General features: G+C 40.2%; 1 protein-coding gene across 4 annotated transcripts in view; it reads left to right on the top strand.

The window, feature by feature from the left end:
- LOC129719689 (BAI1-associated protein 3) overlaps nucleotides 1–20,099 on the top strand; it is a 240,006-nt gene that overhangs the window by 130,822 nt on the left and 89,085 nt on the right. For all 4 annotated transcript variants that reach the window (XM_055671083.1, XM_055671082.1, XM_055671081.1 and 1 more), the window contains one exon: nucleotides 1,816–1,984. In XM_055671083.1, the coding sequence (XP_055527058.1) occupies nucleotides 1,816–1,984 (169 nt within the window). The remainder of the gene's footprint in view (nucleotides 1–1,815; nucleotides 1,985–20,099) is intronic.

Below are 20,099 nucleotides of genomic sequence, written 5' to 3'. Positions count from 1 at the left end.
AAATTGAGGACTCAGATGTGTGCAGTACAAACTATTGAATTTAATCGTATTTAGAAGTTGAAGATTAAGGTGTACAAGAAGTGGCTGGTAGCTGCAGTAGAGAGTCAGGAAGGGTAATTGGGAGATTTGTAGCAGCTCCCAACGTTGAGGGTAAACAATCCCAAAAACTTGCCAGGCCGAATCGGAAAATGATATGGCAGCTGTGTAAGTGGAAACGTTTAGAATGAAATCTTGCAATCATCGTTTCATCTATTTTAACCTTCTGCTTGGGTTCCAGTTATTCATTCCAATAAGCGTTCAATTATAATACATATTGGAAACACATGGCTGTTGATGAGAACCCTTTTTGGTTAGAGCTTTAACAGGTGACCTTTGGCAGTGGGAATTCTTTACTGATATTTTGCTTGTGACTAGGTGGAAAGTGTTTTTTCGTGAAAAAGATCTGGTACGCATAAAAAAAAATGTTTTTCTCTGGAAGAGAGTTTGTGTTCAGACTATAGATTTTCGATTCTTTATTATGAATTCAAAGTTTACTTTAAGTTGTGCAGACATGAAATCCCGAGCACAAAGAGAAACATAACTGTGTGAACCAACAGGTTCGGTCATGAGGAAAAAATGTGTGAATTTTCAACCGAATCAGAGGTTAACATCCCGAATCAATTTGTTGCTTCATGTGGAACGTCTCTTGCAGCAGACGACATTGCCTTCACTTTCAGCGAAACCGGCGGAATACCGAACGGAACGGATGGGATGCAGTGAAAACTGAACCACTCTATAGTCTGCATACTGAATTTTTCAAGTAGCTTTCTCAACCGAAACAACAACTGGGTGTAGCATATATAAAAGAATGTAAAAAAGCAAAACAGAAAACAATTTTCTATCGACTTCGCCGCCTGCCAGCACCAGCCTCCATAGTTTGCAGCCATAGCCTTACAACCATTTGGAAGAAACCAAAACATGACACAAACACGATAACCAGCATCAGACATCAGACGATCGCAGATTGCGATGCCAGAGCTTGGGGGAAATGATTTTCCCTGGAGATTACGGCCGGAAAGCCCACAGCCCCATTGAGAGGCTTTACAGCCATGCTCTCCTGCTGGCACACGGCACTGCTGGGTAAACGTTCGCTACTTTGTAATCGTTCTCTCGCTTTTCCGATGAAATTTATGCGGAAGCATGTCGAAGTATTCGGAAAGCATACAACAGAAGTGCTTTGAAGTATACATCACAATTTGGCAACTGAACGTGTACGTGCTTTCTTATTACTTGCCTTCCGTAGAGTATGTTTAGAATAATGTTTAAAATAAACAAAATTTGCAACATATGTCACTACCAGAAATATAAACGATATCGTAACATTTTTTAATAATTTTTATTGAAGTTTAAAGTAAACGTTAAAGAATACTAAAAAGCCTATTTTCATCGTTTCGCCGTTCCCCCGTAGACGTCTGCCAACAGCGCTTAATCACGACACGGACGGTGAAAATGGAAAGCAGCCAACTCGAAAACGGAACCTCAGAACCTGTTGAGCGAACAAAGTTCCAACGCGCACACAACTACTTTCTCCCTCTTTTGTTTGCATGACTGCATGATGATATTTATCGTACTCTCTTTGGATGGTCGCCCCTTTTTGGTGCATACATTCTAAGCGTTTAAGTTTGCTCCCGTTCAGTTTTCCATGTCCTGGCATTGTATGTTTGGAAGCAGTCCGTAACCGTACTAAATGTCGTTCTCTTTTCTTCCTTCCATTCGCGGGGACCTCGTTCCGACCACGGGACGGGTTCCGCTCGGAACAATAAACGTACACCCAAGTTCGCCCACTACAAGGACGAGATGTATTTGCAAGCCCAGCGAGTGTTTAACGTTTCGGCCGACCGACACTACCGGCTGCTGCACGCGGCCAACGAGGAAAAACCCAAGATTATCGTTCTCACCGTGATCGTACAGGAAGCGGAAGGTCTCGAGGCAAAGGATGCTAACGGTAAGTTGTTTCTCTTTTGATCTCATCGCACATTTGTTATGTGTGAGCGATATTTTAATTTTTTGTCCTTCCAAACAATAAAATCAAACAGACGAAGAGCAGAAACAGCGGACAAAACTAACTGTTGAAAGACAATAATACCATTGCAATTTCATTCATACACTGTACAAGAACAAAAAGTAATAAACTATGTGGAATACTATGTACAAACTCGTGCCATGCAACCGCCGCTGAAATTTCCCAGTAATGCAGCAGAAACTGCAAGGAAAAAGTTTCTCGAAAAAAGGAATTCTTCCCATGAAATCTATATATTCTTCATTCGGAGTGCATCGTACAGAGTGCACTGCCGGCCATAAAAGTTCGAAACTGAGACCTCCCAGCCGCATGCCAGTGTGTCTCGTGGTGAGACAACCGGATAGTTTCCCACTCGCAGCCGGCCGGGCACTTGCTACTTTCAATAGGCAATTTAATAATTGGATCGATGCGGCACTAGCAGCTAAACTTACTGCACTGGCTGCTGCTGCTGTTATGCTGTCTGGTGCTATTCATTTCGAAGTCGCCAGACTCTACTTGGGAGTGAACTTCGTGCCAAGTTGAACATATTTCCGGAGATAGAGTTTTATAATTGCAGGAACAATATTAATTAATTTCATTTGAAAACTTGGTCGAGACGCCGACGACGACGGGAACTCAAGAAGAGCTGGCGACTTGCGAAGAAGTATGTCGCACTTTAGATTTAAGTGGTGTGATTTGTAGGAATTGCTATTTATACACGTGCGTCGTTCCGGATTGCTCCGTCACCGTGCACTGATGAAGGGGAAGCAATAACACATGAATTGCAACTAATGCTTGCTACGGAATACTTTGCTGATCAACTGCATGGCTTTCTATTTATATTATTAATTATAAAAGAGAGGAATTTCCCAATACCAATGAAAGTCTCGCTTAAGCGATACCGCAAAGCACGAGCGGTTTAAAAGTATTTTCTATGCTTCAACGCTGGCTATTTTAGGTTTTTTTCCAACTCCAATCCTTAATCAGCGGATTAGTAAATAAGCGAACTCCACCTACAACCAAAACAATTTTTTTTTTTTCATTATTTACATTATCTACAAGTGTCGCTAGTGAAGCACACCTGATTATATTTTTAGAATTTTTCTTTGCAAAATGGCAACGGTTTGAAAAAAAAATCATTTTCGACAAAAAAAAACGACTTTAATTGTTTATAATTGTTGTTGTTGTTAATCAATCGCTAAAATCGTGTGTACTTCACTAGATAATCTTATGAAGAAGCTACAGTTAAAATTTCAAGTCAATCGGATGTAAACTTTTTGAATTGTACTGCTCGCCGATTTTGAAAACAGGGTTTTTAGAAAAACGCGTTTATAGTTTCAAAATGCTATAAATCTTAAGAATCGCAATAATTAAGCCCCTTAATAATTTTTTTACCTTCAGTCAGCTATCCCTGCGCCGTAAAGTTGTTATTCCTGGGCTTTATTTTCCTCTTTTTCCTTTTTGTTATCTGATCTAAGGCTGCGCCTAGCCTCTTTCGCGATATCAGACATGCGATGCTCAGCGACTTTGACGCGGTTGGCGTCCGATCTCACCCAAAACTCAAACTTGTCACTCACATTCGAGCACTTTTGAATATAACTCACAGTTAAAACGTGTAGAAAAACTCAAACAAAGAACGTACACAACGAGAATGGCTGATCGACTAAACAAAGGGAAATTGTGAGTAAACACGTGCTGTAGAGACGCTATAACGGTCGAAACTTGATGCAGCGACCTTTATACTTCAAATTTGAATCACTATAACGATCGTAGGTAACTTCTGTTAGTTTACAAAGCCTCGAAATAAAAAGAAAAACGAGCATCGCCAAAATTAACGAAAAATGTTATTTTGAAGCATAAAAGTTGCTCGGTAAAAATTGGTTTAAACAAATTTTGAGTATAGATCAGTATTTGGGCAATGTAGATTTTGATTCTAGGATAGTTTCAGCATGATTTAAGCCAATAAAAAAAATGACAAGAAAAAAAATTTTTTTTTGGTAGATATTACCCCTTAATCAAATAAAAAATACTATGACTTAACAGTGCCGAAAAATACCAAAAAACCAAAATCAATCCACCTATCGGTCAGACCCAGCCTTTCTCATTCAAACTTATTATTTGTAAAAATAGATTTACATGAACGCTTCAATCCAATAAATGTGTATTCACTTTTTGGGTTCTAAAATAATGATGTTGTAATATAAGTATAAAATATGAAATTTTACGTGATGTAAATGCTCAATAAATAGCGAAATAAAAGTAATGATTCACAATTTCGAACAATTCAATCACGAGCGATACCGGGAACATTCAAATGGTACGATAGCACATTTAAATTATATTGTGGCCACATATATTGATCAAAGCAGGTATAGTTTTAAATAGCCTTTGGATTTCTTTTCTTCCATAACTCTTGAACCACATATCAAATTGTTATGAAGTTTGTTATTTGTAAGTTTGAGAGATGACTCGTTCGTATGACACTAGTAATGTTCAAATAAGTCGTGTTATCTTTGAGATAATAGAATTTCGTTGTTTTATTAACAATTTAATACATAACGGTTGCTTAAGTTCGATATAATCAAATGAAATGGGAACGTATAGGGCAGCCAAACTTTGAAACCACGTGTTAAATCATAATTCATCAGTTAACCCCTAACTAGCCCGTTCATCTGATAATACTATTGATGAAATCGGTTGTGTACTCTCTGAGATAATGAAGTTTCGTGGTTTTAACAATTCGGTACATTACAGACGAAGTTACAGTTCGATTACGGTAAAATTCAATAGGGTGTTATGAGTCAGCTAGACCTTTCATTTGACACTTATTTCGTGAAAATCGGTTCAGCCATCTCTGAGAAAAGTGAGTGAGTTTATGTATTCTTCGGATTTTGTTTATTTTCATAGTTAGATTTCACATTTTTAAACATAACAGGCAAAGTAATAGTCCGATTGCAAAAAAATCAATAGAGTCTTATGGGGTAACTAGACCATTCATATGACACTGATTTTGTGGAAATCGGTCCAGCCATCTCTGAGAAACATTAGTGAAATTAAACAGTCTTCAGAAGACGTTTCTTTTCATAACTTTTGAACCACATGTTCAATCTATATAAAATTCAAAAGTTAAGGGTTTTTAAAATAGCCCGTTCATTTGATACCAATTTTATTGAAATCGGTTGTGTGGTTTCTGAGATATTGATGTTTCGTGATTTTTACATTTTTAAACAAAACCTCTAAAATAAAAATCCAATTACAATGAAATTTAATAGGGTCTTATGGGGCAACTAGAACTTTCATTTGCATATTATTTCATTAAAATCGGTCCAGCCATCTCTGAGAAAAGTGAGTGAAAATAAAAATCTGCACATACACACACACACACACACATACACACACACACACACACACACACACACACACACACACACACACACACACACACACACATACAGAAAATGCTCAGCTCGTCGAACTGAGTCGAGCAATATATGCCATTCGGCCCTTTGGAGTACTTTCATATCTTCGGTTTTGCAAGTGATTGCTATACCTTTCTAGAAGAAAGGCAAAAAGTTAAAAAAATTATTAATTAGGAGTAAAATATTCGTGCTGAAGAAATAGCGCAATAAAAGAAATGACTTTGAATTTCGTACACTTCAATCACGAGCAGTAAGGGGAACGTACGAATAGCACAATACCAAATTTAAATTTTGTTGAGGCCATATGTTTTGATCAAAGCAGTTACAGTTTTAAATAGTCTTTAAAATTTCGGTTCTTTTCATAACTTTTGAACCACATATCAAATTGCTATGAAATTTCTTACTTGTGAGTTTGAGAGACAACCTGTTCAAATGACACTAGATGTGTTCAAATAAGTCGTGTGATCTTTGAGATAATAGACTTTCGTTGTTTTTAAAATTTAATACATAACGTTTGGAATAAAAATACGATTATAGTCAAATAAAATGGGAACCTAGAGGAAAACCAAACTTTTCATTTGACACTCAGATTATTGAATTTAGTCTTGCCATTTTCGGGAGAACGAGTGAATTTGAAAAGTCACCGGAACAAATCGGTTGTGTACTTTCTGAGATAATGAAGTTTCGTGATTTTCACATTCTGGTACTTTACAGACTAAGTTACAGTCCGATTACATTGAAATTCAATAGAGTGTTATGAGGCAGCTAGACCTTTCATTTGACACTAATTTCGTGGAAATCGGTTCAGTCATCTCTGAGAAAAGTGAGTGAGTTTGAGTAGTCTTCGGAATATGTTCCTTTTCATAGCTGGATTTCACATTTTTAAACATATATCCGATTGCAAAACAAATCAATAGGATCTTATGGGGCAACTAGACCTTCCATTTGACACTGATTTTATGAAAATCGGTCCAGCCATCTCTGAGAAACATTAGTGAGATTAAACACTCTCCAGAACACGTTTCTTTAAATAACTTCTGAACCGCACGTTCAATCTTCATGAATCTCAAAAGATAAGGGTTTTTTAAGTAGCTCGTTCATTTAGAACCAATTTTGTTAAAATCGGTTGAGTAGTTTCTGAGATAATGATGTTTCGTGATTTTCACATTTTTGAACATAACCTCTAAACTAAAAATCCGATTGCAATGAAATTCAATAGGGTCTAATGGGGCAACTAGACCTCTCATTTGCAATTAATTTCATTAAAATCGGTCCAGCCATCTCTGAGAAAATCGAGTGAGATTGGGAGAGCGTTACACACACACACATACACACACACATACGCACACACACATACAGAAAATGCTCAGCTCGTCAAACCAAGTCGATTGATATACGAGATTCGACACTTTGGAGCACTTTTATACCTTTGGTTTTTCCAGTGATTGCTATACCATTCTAGGAGAAAGGCAAAAAGTTCTAGAAAAAATTTTGCAGTAAGTCCATTTGAGCTGTCGTGTCGACAGGTACGTCAGCACCAACGCGCATAATGTACATTCATCAGACGATGAAAATTGAAGCCTATCACATAATGAACGGAACTCTTCCCTCGACTTGGGTTCTTTGAGCGAAACAGGAATGCGACGATGAACAAAACTGCAGCCTCTATGATAAAAAAAACTCTCAAGGTATCAAATACCTACAGGTTGCGGCATGTTTGCATGTTTGAACTGTTGTATTGAATTAATTTATGTAACTAATGGCTAATTTCTGTTGAGATTGTATTTGGTTACGTTTACATCGGAATTATTTTTTAATTTAATCCAAAAAAACATCGATAACTTTGAGTAGATTTGAGTTATTCACGATGTCAGCATTGCAAATTGTTTCTCTTAAAAAGCCCTAAAAGTCGTTCAAAGACAGATCTAAGGTGAAAATTGAAATAAAAATGTTAGAGTGCAAAATATGTTTTTTTCAATATCAATCGTTTTTTTCAAAGATAGATAAAAACTTATTTTTACAAAGTTACTTAAAATGAACGGAGTTATAACATTGTTGAACAACTTTTTCTTCTATCTACAAAGATAAAAAAGTTAGATACTTGATTACATCCAAAATTTGGGTCACCCTAATTTATGATAATTTCTCAATAAGCGCTTTATCATATGTAACAATTTTGTAGAAGAAAGTTTTTCTCTAAATAATTGCTATAGAGCTCTATGCCCAAATTTCCCCCTAAATATGGTTTCTGAACCTTTGTGCGCTGATGGGCAATGCAACGCACCTCCTTAAAGAGAACAGCAGAGTTCACTACAGTGCTTTTACTGTATGTCTCTTAAGCATATGTCAAACGAGGAGAAACTCAAGGTAGAAAAACAAGTTGCGTTATTTGCTTTGCATCTCGAAACTACTGGTGAACGGCTGGGCAGAGCGTACCTGCAGTAAAAATCGTACTAGTTGGCATAAAATAGACCCCATTGTGGTCCATAGCATCCTACCCAGCAACTCCTATCCCTACCTCCCCGTGGTACCAGCCGGGATACGAGTAACCAAGCGAAGATCGTGGTAACCAACCCGTGGTGGGACCTTGGTCGTATGCTGACAGGGAAGGGGGAGGTGGGCTGACCTCCTCGGAGGAAAGCTCAGCCTTTCTGAGCGTTTGTTCCCCAGGTTAGGGGCGGCTCATAACAGCGTCTGACCCGGAGCGGGCGGCTGAATAAAGAAACGTGTTGTCTCGAACGCTACACCTAAGATGGCAGCCCCATCACGAGACTCGGTAGCGTAGCCCTAGTAAGGCAACCTACCTAAACAATTACACTACGAATATTCAAGAAAATATAACTCGGAACATTCGGTATGGACCTAGGCAACGAAAAACGGACCACGAGTGGAAACTCGGTACCTGGAACTGCAAGTCGCTAAATTTTGTGGGCGGAGACAGGGTGCAGCTCGAGCAGCTAGAACCCCGCAAATTCGGCATCGTGGCTCTGCAGGAGATCTGTCGCAAAGGTGAGAAAGTGTGGAAAGTCCGTGGAGGCAAGGCCCAGTTCTACCAGAGCGGTGGAGCAACCAACGAGCTGGGAACGGGTTTTTGTGTAATAGGCAGAATGCAGGATCGCGTGATCAATTGGAAGGCGATCAACGAGAGGATGTGTCTGTTAAGGATTAAAGGTCGTTTCTTCAACTACAGCATCATCAACGTGCACTGCCCGCACGAAGGTAGACCTGACGACGAGAAGGAATCGTTCTACGCGCAGTTGGAGGCAACATACGACAGCTGCTCGTCACGGGACATCAAAATCGTCATCGGGGATATGAACGCCCAGGTTGGTAGGGAAGCGATGTATAGACCGGTGATAGGGCCTCACAGCCTACACACCGACACGAACGACAACGGCCAACGATGCATCAACTTCGCAGCTTCCCGAGGCCTAGTGATTAGAAGCACCTTCTTTCCACGCAAAGATATCCACACGTCAGAACCGTCCTCCCCGGCCAAACATCCGGCAGTTGACCAACCCGCAGGCTGCAGAGAACTACGCGCGCTCACTTGAGGAGGCACTACCTTCCACGGAAGAGCTATGTGCTTCGACTCTCGACGATGGATGGGGGAAGCTACGCTCGGCCATTGGAGAGGCCGCATCCGCGGCACTAGGTGTGGTATCGTCGAGCCGACAAAATGACTGGTTTGACGGGGAATGCCAGCAAGCGATGGAGAGGAAGAAAAGAGCTTGGAAAAATTATCTAAGCATCGCCACAAGAGAGAACGCGGCCAAATACCGACGAGCACGAAATGAGTTGACCACGATTCTGCGGAGGAAGAAGCGCCAGCAGGAGGACAGAGATCGTGAAGAGCTGGAGCAACTGTTTCGGGCTAACGATACACGCAAGTTTTTTGAAAAAGTGAACCAATCCCGTAAAGGCTACACACCGAGTCCAGATATGTGTAGGGACGTTGAGGGGAACCTGATCACAAGCGAGCGTGAGGTGGTTGATAGGTGGCAGCAGTTCTTCGATGAGCACCTCAATAGCGGAGCAACGGAAGGAGGCGGAAGGGAAGTTACCCTTGGAGTGCCTACATACGACAGTAGTGTCCCAGTTCCTGATATCCTGGAGATCGAACGGGAAATTGGGTCACTTAAGAACAACAGAGCCGCCGGTAAGGACAGGCTCCCGGCAGAGCTCTATAAACACGGAAAAGAGGCTCTAGCAACGGCACTCCACTGGGTAATCTCTAGGATTTGGGAGGAAGAGAGACTACCGGAGGAATGGATGGAAGGAGTTGTATGCCCCATCTATAAAAAAGGCGACCGGCTACAATGCAGCAACTACCGCGGCATTACGCTGATCAACGCTGCCTACAAAGTCCTCTCCCAGATTCTACTCCGCCGTCTATCTCCTTTAGCGAAAGAATTCGTAGGGCAGTATCAAGCGGGCTTTACACAAGCTCGCGCTACTACGGATCAAATTTTCACTCTCCGGCAGATCCTTCAGAAATGCCGGGAGTACAACGTGCCCACACATCATGTTTTCGTGGACTTCAAGGCAGCGTATGATACAGTCGATCGAGACCAGCTATGGCAAATAATGCACGACTACGGTTTTCCGGATAAACTTACACGACTTATCAAAGCTACTTAGACCGAGTGATGTGTTACGTGTGCGTGTCGGGGACACTCTCGAACCCCTTCGAAGCGCGCAGAGGGTTGAGACAAGGGGATGGATTATCCTGCACACTGTTCAACATCGCCCTTGAGGGTGCAATCCGACGGGCGGGCATCGAAACGAGAGGCACGATTTTCAGCAAAAGTAGTCAACTCATAGGCTTCGCAGACGACATGGACATTATTACAAGAAACTCAGCGACGGCGGAGGCAATCTACGCCAGACTAAAAGTGGAAGCTAGAAGAGTTGGACTAGAAATAAATGCGCCGAAAGCCAAGCCAATGATAGGAAGAGGCTCGAAAGAAACTAACATTCGCCTCCCACGGACGGTGGTCATGGACGGCGACGAGCTCGAAGTGGTAGAGGAGTTCGTATACTTGGGATCTCTGGTAACCGCCGACGATAACACAAGTAAGGAGGTCCAACGACGTATTCAAGCTGGATATCGAGCCTACTTTGCCCTTCGCAGGACGCTTCGATCCAGGAGCATACGCCGCCGCACGAAACTGACGATGTACAAAACCCTAATTAGACCCGTAGTTCTCTATGGACTCGAAAACGTGACGCTGCTCACAGAGGACATACGCGCACTGGCCGTATTCGAACGGAAAGTGTTGCAGACAATATTTGGTGGAGTACAAACCGCATGCGGAGAGTGGCGTAGGCGTATTAACCACGAGCTGCAGACACTACTTGGAGAGATTCCCATTGCACACCTGACGAAGGTCGGGAGGCTATGATGGGCCGGGCATGTCGTGAGGATGCCGGATGACTGCGCAGTAAAATCGGTTCTCTTCAAGGACCCCACCGGCACCTGGAATAGAGGGGCCCAACGTGCTTGATGGCTTGACCAGGTTGAAGCGGATCTGCGAGTATCGAGACGTCTAGGAAATTGGCGACGAGTAGCCCAGGACCGAGTAGAATGGAGGAAAATTCTAAACTTTAAAAAAAATATAAATAATTTTTTCTTAGAGTGTATGATTTTTTCGGAAAGAATAAATTAATATCTACAACTTTGCCGGAGACGTCACATTGATCAAACAAACCATTTTGGCCCTAAAAATATGTGTAATCATCAATAGCATTTTTCAATAGCTTCTCAAAAATGAGTTGTGTTCCAAACAATTCGACCGATAGTACAAAATGTCATCTTTTGCCTATAGAAACGTCTATGCAAAGTTTCAGCCAAATTAAAAATGGTCAATTAAGTTGGTTGCCCGTTTTTTTGGAATTGCTCAACAGGAAGAGTGTTAGTTTTTCTACAAGCAGCAGAAACACCGCACAAGAGAAAAAAAGTTTAACAAGAAGTAAACGGTGAACATCCACTCTGCTCTGCTCACATCTTGAGGAGAATACCAAACCTGGTCCAGCCATTCCCATTGCCATTTACCGATGACATGGGATGATCTCAGTTTTGTTATCTCTGACAGCATTTCCTGCAATTTCGAGCAAAAAAAGCAAAGCCTTGGTGCTACATTCCGATTTGGAACTCGACCTTCTGTCTATTATACACAGACTTCGCAGCCAACTGTTAAGTGTGCAGGACAATTGCGGGGCCAGCGCTACGATCCTACTAACACTAACAGTCTCTCCCGAGCCGAGACTCGAACCTACGACAACTGGCTTGTAAGGCCAGCATCGTACCTCGAGGCCAACTGGGCACTACCAAATATGAAATAACAGCACCAGCGCACTCAGCACGACCTACCAAGAATGAAGCCCGGCACGAGATGAACGGGACTTTTCCTTTTCTTCCTTTGCCACAATGAGATCTTGGCATCAGTATGGTACCGTCTTAGGAATAAAAATGAAAGTGAAAGTTTTACATGCTACATTTTATATCAAGTTTCAGGAAAAGCTCGAGGATATGGTAGAGAAATTAAATCATTTTCGTTCATTGTACCGGCCGTGGTCCAAAAATGAACCCTAAGAAATTTTTTGAGTAGTTTTTTCACTATTAGCACGTTTCGACGTGTGGCAGAAAAATATTAACTCCTTGAAAAAGTGCTATTAGTGTGTCGCTATGATGACACCGGTAAATTTGTTAAATTTATCGTCATTGCGGATTACCATTTGCCGATGGCACGGGATGATTCTCGTTCGCTTGTTATTTCTCTACACACTACAAACAAGCAAATGACAAATATCACAAGCAACACGTTACCAGCAAACGTGCAACTAGCTATTAACTGTGACCAATCGACAGAAAGCGAACACGCTAGAGAATTCTATCCGGAATCACTGAAATGTTCATTAGTGACACAGACATGCCTGTATGACGGTGCTTCCCACACAGACGACAGATCCAACATCTAACGCTGTGGAAGGTGATCTCTAATCTCTGATCTTCTCTGCTGGTCAGTCCGCTATTGATGGCTGCGATCGAATAAATGGGTGATGCCCTGCGTCTTGCCGCAGCTCTGTTTGTAGCTGGTGGATCCAGTTTCCATTGAATCATCGTCTTGCTACAGTGATCTTGTCTTGTTTTCAGCTCTCGTAATATGTGTTGGAAAAAAGCTCTATATTTTCCAACAGTACAATAGTTAGAGTGACATAATTACAATCGCCCGCATTTTGGTGGACGCACATCTAATTTTCCAATCGATTTCTATTAGAATGAAGGAAATTCTCTGGAAACTGACAGAGTTTTAAGCGTTTGAAAGTGAACAAACTTTCGTGACGCGTTCGATGTTTTCAGTCTTTCAATAATTCTTCTAAAAAGGTAAAATTTTGAAAACGTTCACATCTATCACATCACATCTATGCCAAGTGACCGTCGTTTTTCCCATGGGAAACGTGGTGTCTAATATCGGAATACATAAATGGAGTTGTACTCTAAGATAATGCAATGAAAAAGTTTTCGATTTTTTTAAAACTAAAAGGGTATATAATCCCTTGAAAAAACCTTGAAAGGGTTCTTGTTGCCGAAATGATTGAAAATCTTGAGTTGAATGTAGAAATTTAAAAAAAAAATGGTACCAGTTTAAATAACGAAAAACTAAACCAAACCAAAATGCACACAAAATCTACAAATGTCACAAATCAAATGATCAAAGTCACATGTCATGATGTCATGATCAAAGTTACAAATGATCTCAGATAAGGTAAAACTAATTGCTGTAGAACGTTCCAAAGTCAAGAAAAGGCGTACCATAAAGGATTAATAAATCCTGTGCTGAAAAATTGCAGAAAAAAAAACAAAACAAACACAGGCGGATTTCAAAAGCTACAATAAAAACCTTCAGGGGTTGCAAAAAGCAATTGTTAAACATCAAATGATCCGAGGTTAGATTTCAATATCTCGCATGAACTTTTCACACCCTATTAGGGCACAAAACAGCTAAAAACGCTGCTAAAAATTAGAATGATTAAAAAAGCAAAGAGAAATGAGAGAGATTTACCTCTCTTACTCTGATGTTTGCAGTGAAAATTTATTTAATTTTCTACCTTGAGCCGGCGAAATGGTTAAAGATAACACTGCTCAACACAAGATTTTCCGTAGAGCTTAAACTAGAAAAATATGATAAATTATAGTTTTTGAATTGTTCCTGTGAATTTGGTACCCAATTTTTTTACCAACTTGATTAGAAGTTGTCTTTTGACACACCTTCGAGTTTGCTAGGGACACCAAAATCTACAAAAATGGGTTGACTTGAAAAGTATCTTCAACGATCAAACCGGTGATGAGGTCAAATTCACTTTGACAGAACTACATGACATAGCCCCTACTCAGAAATTCCAATGAACCATAAAATACGAGGCGAAATTATTCAGAGAGCTGAAGTTGCCATACTAAACTATTCAGTTTATTTTAACCGTAATGAGGTAACAATTCAACATTTTCATTATTGACGGAGGTGAAAAGCATATCATTCAATACCGTGTCTGTCAACGACATGGCCAGGCCATGGGTTTAAAATTGTTTAATTTGTGGAAACTCTTCTTACAAAAAAGACAGCGAAAGAGAATAAAAATTATCATTGTGTCAACTGTAACGGCAACCACATAGCTAATTTTCACCAATGTCTTATCGGTTTAGCTATTAGGCAGGGTTTGGTTGTCTAATATTTTTTATAGCCTATTATAGCTTATAGCTTATTGTTCCGACTATAATTCCTAGTCCTTTTAAAGGAAGCTATGCTGTGCTTTTTAGTAGGTAGATCAAACATCCATCCATCGCCGCATTGAATATCGTATTCTTGTCAACTTGAAACGAAAATTATTGAATGTAGGACATGTTTTATTGATGTCAGACATTTTTCTATTCCTGAAGCTCAAGTGAAATTTTGTTCACCAATAAGTGAGGACAATCTTCAACTTCTCATTCTGAATGGGACTTAAAAAAAATATGGCTGAAAAAAAAAATGAAGATTTTTTGTCATTCACCAGTGTCATTCAAATCAAAGACACCCAACCATTTCGCTCTTTGACATAGAAATCGTTTTCGTAGAACATACCACCAGGAAAAATGTTCGTGACCGAGCGTCTCTATCTTTTGTTGCTCTTCTGGGCGAAGCACCAATTTCACAATCGCAAATGAAATAAATCACGTCCACATGGTAGATTTATATCACTGATCAGGTGTCCGAAGCAAGGAGAGAAAAGCAAAAATTTACGATTTTTCTTGGGTCCTAAAATTTGGAAAGCTTTTATTCTTCCCGCCAACGTTTGCCAATTCATCGATTTTTGCGAAATTGACTTGCAGCTATGCACTGCTGACGGTCGGAGTTTACTTCACTACACATGATTGAAACTTATTTCGGGACTAACGCAAAATCGAAGGGATTGTGAAATGAAAATAAGGAAACAGTCAACACGGAACACCATGAAATTCCCAAATTGTGATTATTTACCTGGTATAATAGGCACACTCAACAGCTTGGTTCTGAATAGTTGATAACGTAATCATTCGTGGCAAGCATTTAATATTATTCTCCACCACAGAAACTAGCATTCTTAAACATTCCGCTAGCGTACCTCAACATTCCCAGAAGAAAAAAAAAACTAATATCACGAACTCCCGCTTCTCAATATTTCCATTTTTGTTGTGTTTCACTGTTATCATTCCGGTTTTATTTGTGTACAACATTATTGCTGTTTCCGTATGCAGTTCTCTCAGCCGACTCGAGATTCTCGGAAAACTTGCCGATCGAATAAGTATTCATTTCTTGCAACTTTTTCCTTACCAAGAAAAAATAATCCTCACCGCAACGACACGTTTCGCCCACGCCATGGGAAATCTAATCAAACGGGAATAACTTTCCGGTCTGTTAAGCCCAACCACCACCGGATTCGCGTCATCCCGAATTATGGAGCCACACACGCACAACCACGTGCCAGTTCCCGGCATGTACTGTTTGTTTTCGATGGTTGGAGGCTTTGCAATTTTATTAAAAGATTGGTTAATACGGTTATACTTTTCACTCGTCGCTAATTGCATTGACAAATATCGTGGCAAAGCAAGCTTTTTGTAGCCTACAACAATGTTTCTGCTATTTCATTGTTCTAGAATGTACACGCGGCTTATTTGATTTATGGCTTTTGTGGTATTTATTTCTCCCCGGAGGTTTAAAAAGAGTTGACCACATTTTTAGTGTTTATTTATTTGAAAACATGATTCGAAGCCGACAGTTCAGTAAAAATTTGACAGCTGCTAAATGAATGCTAGAGCATGATACGCTATCATATTTCACATTTCTCCAATCATCAACCGTGCGTTCAAACGTTAACAGATAAAAGCGTAAGTCCCAACTTGACAAGGGGATACAATCTGTCTGAAAGTCAAACAACCTACGTATACCAGCAGACTGTCGTGATGTCATGTAATCCTCCATCAAACATAAAATCCACCGAACCTGTCCATTTCGCATCAAATTATCGTGGGATTTCTTAACAGACTGGTGTATGAGAGCTTTATCGGGAAAATGTTACACGATAAAAGACAAGGGATCGTTCCTAATCAAGTGATCATTGTTATGGGAACAAAAAATATTCGCGAAAAGAATTCTATTTTAATCAAGTTGTATCAAAATTGAAAGCACCATGAATAATACTTCTCCATTACCTCAAAATAGATTTCGAAGATCGTAATCATTATCGAAAGTGTAACAAAAGCACAAATCTTACCTACGGCAATTAATTGAATACCAACGACGGACCCCACATTAGGATGTTGAAGCGTTAACAAGCCACACGTGCGACTATTTTTATCAGACACGATGACGTCAAAAAGGCAACTAGCTTCGCCGGCGGCTACAAGAGCAGCTTCAAAACATTTTCGCTAACTTAATCCGGATCAGTAGCTGTATCTATGTAAGATGAGCACAGATACGTTTCTATTACAGTAGAAAGGTATTTTATAAACACGAACTCTCGAGCAGGAAAAAATCGTAGCAAATCCGAACTGTAAACACCGAGAGTAGCTTACACAAAATATCTATACAATAGAGCAGCGACCAACCTACGCCGCGTACCGGCCATACGAGAGGATCGGCCATTCAGCCCAACAGGAAGACGCGCCGGATGAGGATAAAATTCAATCTCCTTTTGCAGTAAATTGCTATCTACAGACAGCAACGGACCTGAGGGCCGTTGATTTACGATGATTGTTATTTGGAACGATATATCTATGACTGCTCGGTGAAGAGCCGGGAAGCGTACTGTTATTATTATTATTGATGGCTGGTCTTCCCATTGGCAGTGGCAACAAGATTCAGAGAGCTTCGTTTACTATACAGTTTGGCATCATAGTGAGAGCCACACACTCGACGTGAATCGCGCAAAACTTTCTCTCTTAGTTTGTTTGGCACACTCGGAAATGTAATTTAATACCATTTGTAGCACAAAATTTAACTCCCTGTACATCCTTCCCGAACGAGAGCCTTTGTTAAATAAAACTTACAACGTTCTCAGCCATGTTGGAGTAGGTTATTCCCCCGCCGAAGAAAGCCACCCATCTTCACAGTCCAGAAAGTTGAACTCTTGTCCTAATTTCATCCATCATGCGCCGGTCCCCCAATTATTTGTTCGGTTGACCAGCGCTAGCCACGATTTGTTAGCACCAGACGATGAATTTTCATTCAATCTCTTCCGCCAAATAATTTTGCGCCCCTCTCCAAAATTCACCGAGCCAACATTAAACTTTGGATTTAAATTATTTCCCCGGTGCGGCACGCCCCTTTGAGTCTCTCGTAAATCTTCATGATTTATTTTAGCAAGTCTACTCCTTCGCCTTCTTTCTCTCTCTCCCTCTATTCCTAGCAATTGTTTCCAATAAACGATCCCCGCAATGGCTTACCAAGCTAAGCTTCAACGCGCCCATATTGGAACATTTTCCACCTTGTTTCCATTATTCGCAGCTCCAGTGAATGTCGAAATTTTATTCACACCCACCGAATATTACAAATTTATGAAAAGTAACACATTGTCAAATCCGGTTGGCAATATTCTCGGACGACAAATCATCGGCACAGTTTCACACCTGTAGCTCCGAGCTCTGGCTAATAGAGGGGGGAGGCAATTTCAAATGAAAAGAACCTTTCATTTCGTTTCCCGCCAGGAGAGGGGTGAACGAGACGCGCCGGATGGGTAGGAAGAGGATTTTTTTCTCCTCGTTTTCCTCTCTTCTATGGTTTATTGCAAACTTCCGCTGCCACACCGGTCACGTAATAAGGAAGGGGTCCGAGAAGGGGGACGGGGGCTCGTATGAGCCAGACACAAAAAGTTTTTGGCACTGGCGACCGGTTTTTTCCGGTCGAACAAACTCGACTTACTGATCACACGAGGGCTGGTATTAAAACGGCGCAAGGTTTTAAATAAAATCTGTACTACAAATAATGGATGTGCTGGTTGCTACCAAAAAACTGTAATCTTTTGACGTTGGAATGCAGATTAGTCATTTGTCCATTTTTTACATTTAGACCTTCTATAAGTTCGCCCGTAATCGAAGCGTGTTTTTACGAACTCCACGTCAAAAAAAACTTAAATTTCGAAATCTGTAATTACTTATAAACTAAAGCAGACAAAGAGTTGGTGTTAAAGAACGAACTATAGAGCGGTTGAAAACGCTTCATTTGCTGCTAAAAAAAAATAACGTTAACCACCTTTTTAGTGAGAAAACATGAAAATACGTTTACAAAAGTATTACTGAGTCATTCCATGCTACTTTGCAAATCGATCCTGATCGACCATTTGCGATTTCGCTGAACCTTTTCGCAGTTGTTCCTTTTTGATAATAAACTCACTTTATGATATCCGCTGTTCATTTTGACTCACGACTGCTGTGTCAGAAGAGCCTATCCAAAAATGTGACTGATAGATGAAATTTTCTATATCAGTAAAACGGCTTGTTTGATTAAAATGGCGTCTTCAGCAAAGCTGTAGAAATCTGTGCCAAATTTTCTGCCACCAAATCTTAAATATCTCAAAAAGTACCTGAAAACCAGTGTTTCTCTAACAGAGTGCGTCTGGAGCTGTCCTACAGACAGGCTTCATCCGTTCTCTTGATTTTTACTCTTCTACTTGTAAAACACATTGGAGAACTAGGCTTTCTCTCACACAGAGTGACTAACTAACCACATTCAGTCAGAGTATTTGAGTCACAGATTGATTTTTACTCTTGAATTAAGAGTCTTAATCATCGCGTGCGAGGGGTAAACAATTGTTTTCTCTCTCAGTTTGAGAGAGCTTTTTCGTTACTAAAGGAGACGTTGGCCAAAGAACAAAACATCCAGGTTGACATTGAAGCCACATCCTAACTGATTTTGAATTTTATTTTAGAGCTTGATTCAGATGTTTTTGACGCACCGCAGAACGATGAGAGCAGTAACGCAATTCTCAGTTGTACACCGAGCAGTTTAGTTAATTTATCTTGCGTGTACGGGCGAGCTATTGACGAGAGTTTCACTGGGATTCTGCTCTGTCAAGATGAACAAAACGAAACCTGCCTACAGATCAGGCGTGTTTTCGGTTGCTTGTGGATTGGTCCTTAAATAACTATAGCTTGAAAGTTTGTGAATTGCGGTAGTGTGTCATTTAAAGACTACCTGAAGGTTAGTTTTCATCAGTCTTTCTCAAGCCTACTTATTTGAAATCTTATCTTATTTTTCCACTTTCTGCGTATCCCCTGAAATGGTAGGGCTAAAAAAGAATCCAAGCATCGCTACGGGGAAGAAAGGGGAGGCATCTCTTTTTCTCATTTTTGAGAAGCTTTTGAAAAATGCTGTTTTGGGAAGGTATTGATGATTACAAATACTTTTAGGGCCAAAACGGTTTGTTTGATCGGTGTGACGTCTTCGGCAAAATTGTAGATACTCATTTTGTCTTTTTGAATAAAACACACATTCGAAAAGAAAATTATTCATTTTTGAAAAAAAGTTAAAAGAAAAATTGAAAATTATTTATTTAAAAAACCTCATTTTTTAATTTTTTTTTTTTTTTTTTGTAGAAACTACAGAAGATTACCTAAACAATGCAAAAAAGCAAAAAAAAAATTATGATATTTTGAAAAATAAATTTGTTCCTATTTTTTTTTTCGCGGGACATAATTGTTATCTACTACTTTGCCGAAGACACTATGTAAATCATTTAAACCGTTTTGACTGTAGAAGTCAAGCCTAAGAATATCTGCTGATATGAAGTTTCTATAGCGTTGATGTTTATTTGCGACTAGGGGCATCTAAGAGGTCGGTCAATAAATTACCAACCATAACAGCTCCAAATATTTGCCGTCGTTTAGCCAGGGTATCCATACCTAGTAGACGACATCTCTCTTCGTCAGGAGGCTGCTCCATCCTGTTACGCCAAGGTAAGAACCGAAGGGCATAGCGTATGAACCTAGACTGCACAGATTCAATTCTTCTGATCCATATTTCTGCGTGCGGGCTCCACACAAGGACACATCGTCAGTTGAATTCAATACTGGCACAACTCAAAATTTTGCAGTTTTGAGTTATTGATTGCAAACGATGCCAAATACT

The sequence above is a fragment of the Wyeomyia smithii genome, chromosome 2 (assembly GCF_029784165.1).
Source record: "Wyeomyia smithii strain HCP4-BCI-WySm-NY-G18 chromosome 2, ASM2978416v1, whole genome shotgun sequence".
NCBI lineage: Eukaryota > Metazoa > Arthropoda > Insecta > Diptera > Culicidae > Wyeomyia > Wyeomyia smithii.
This window is presented reverse-complemented; position numbering and strand designations above follow the sequence as displayed.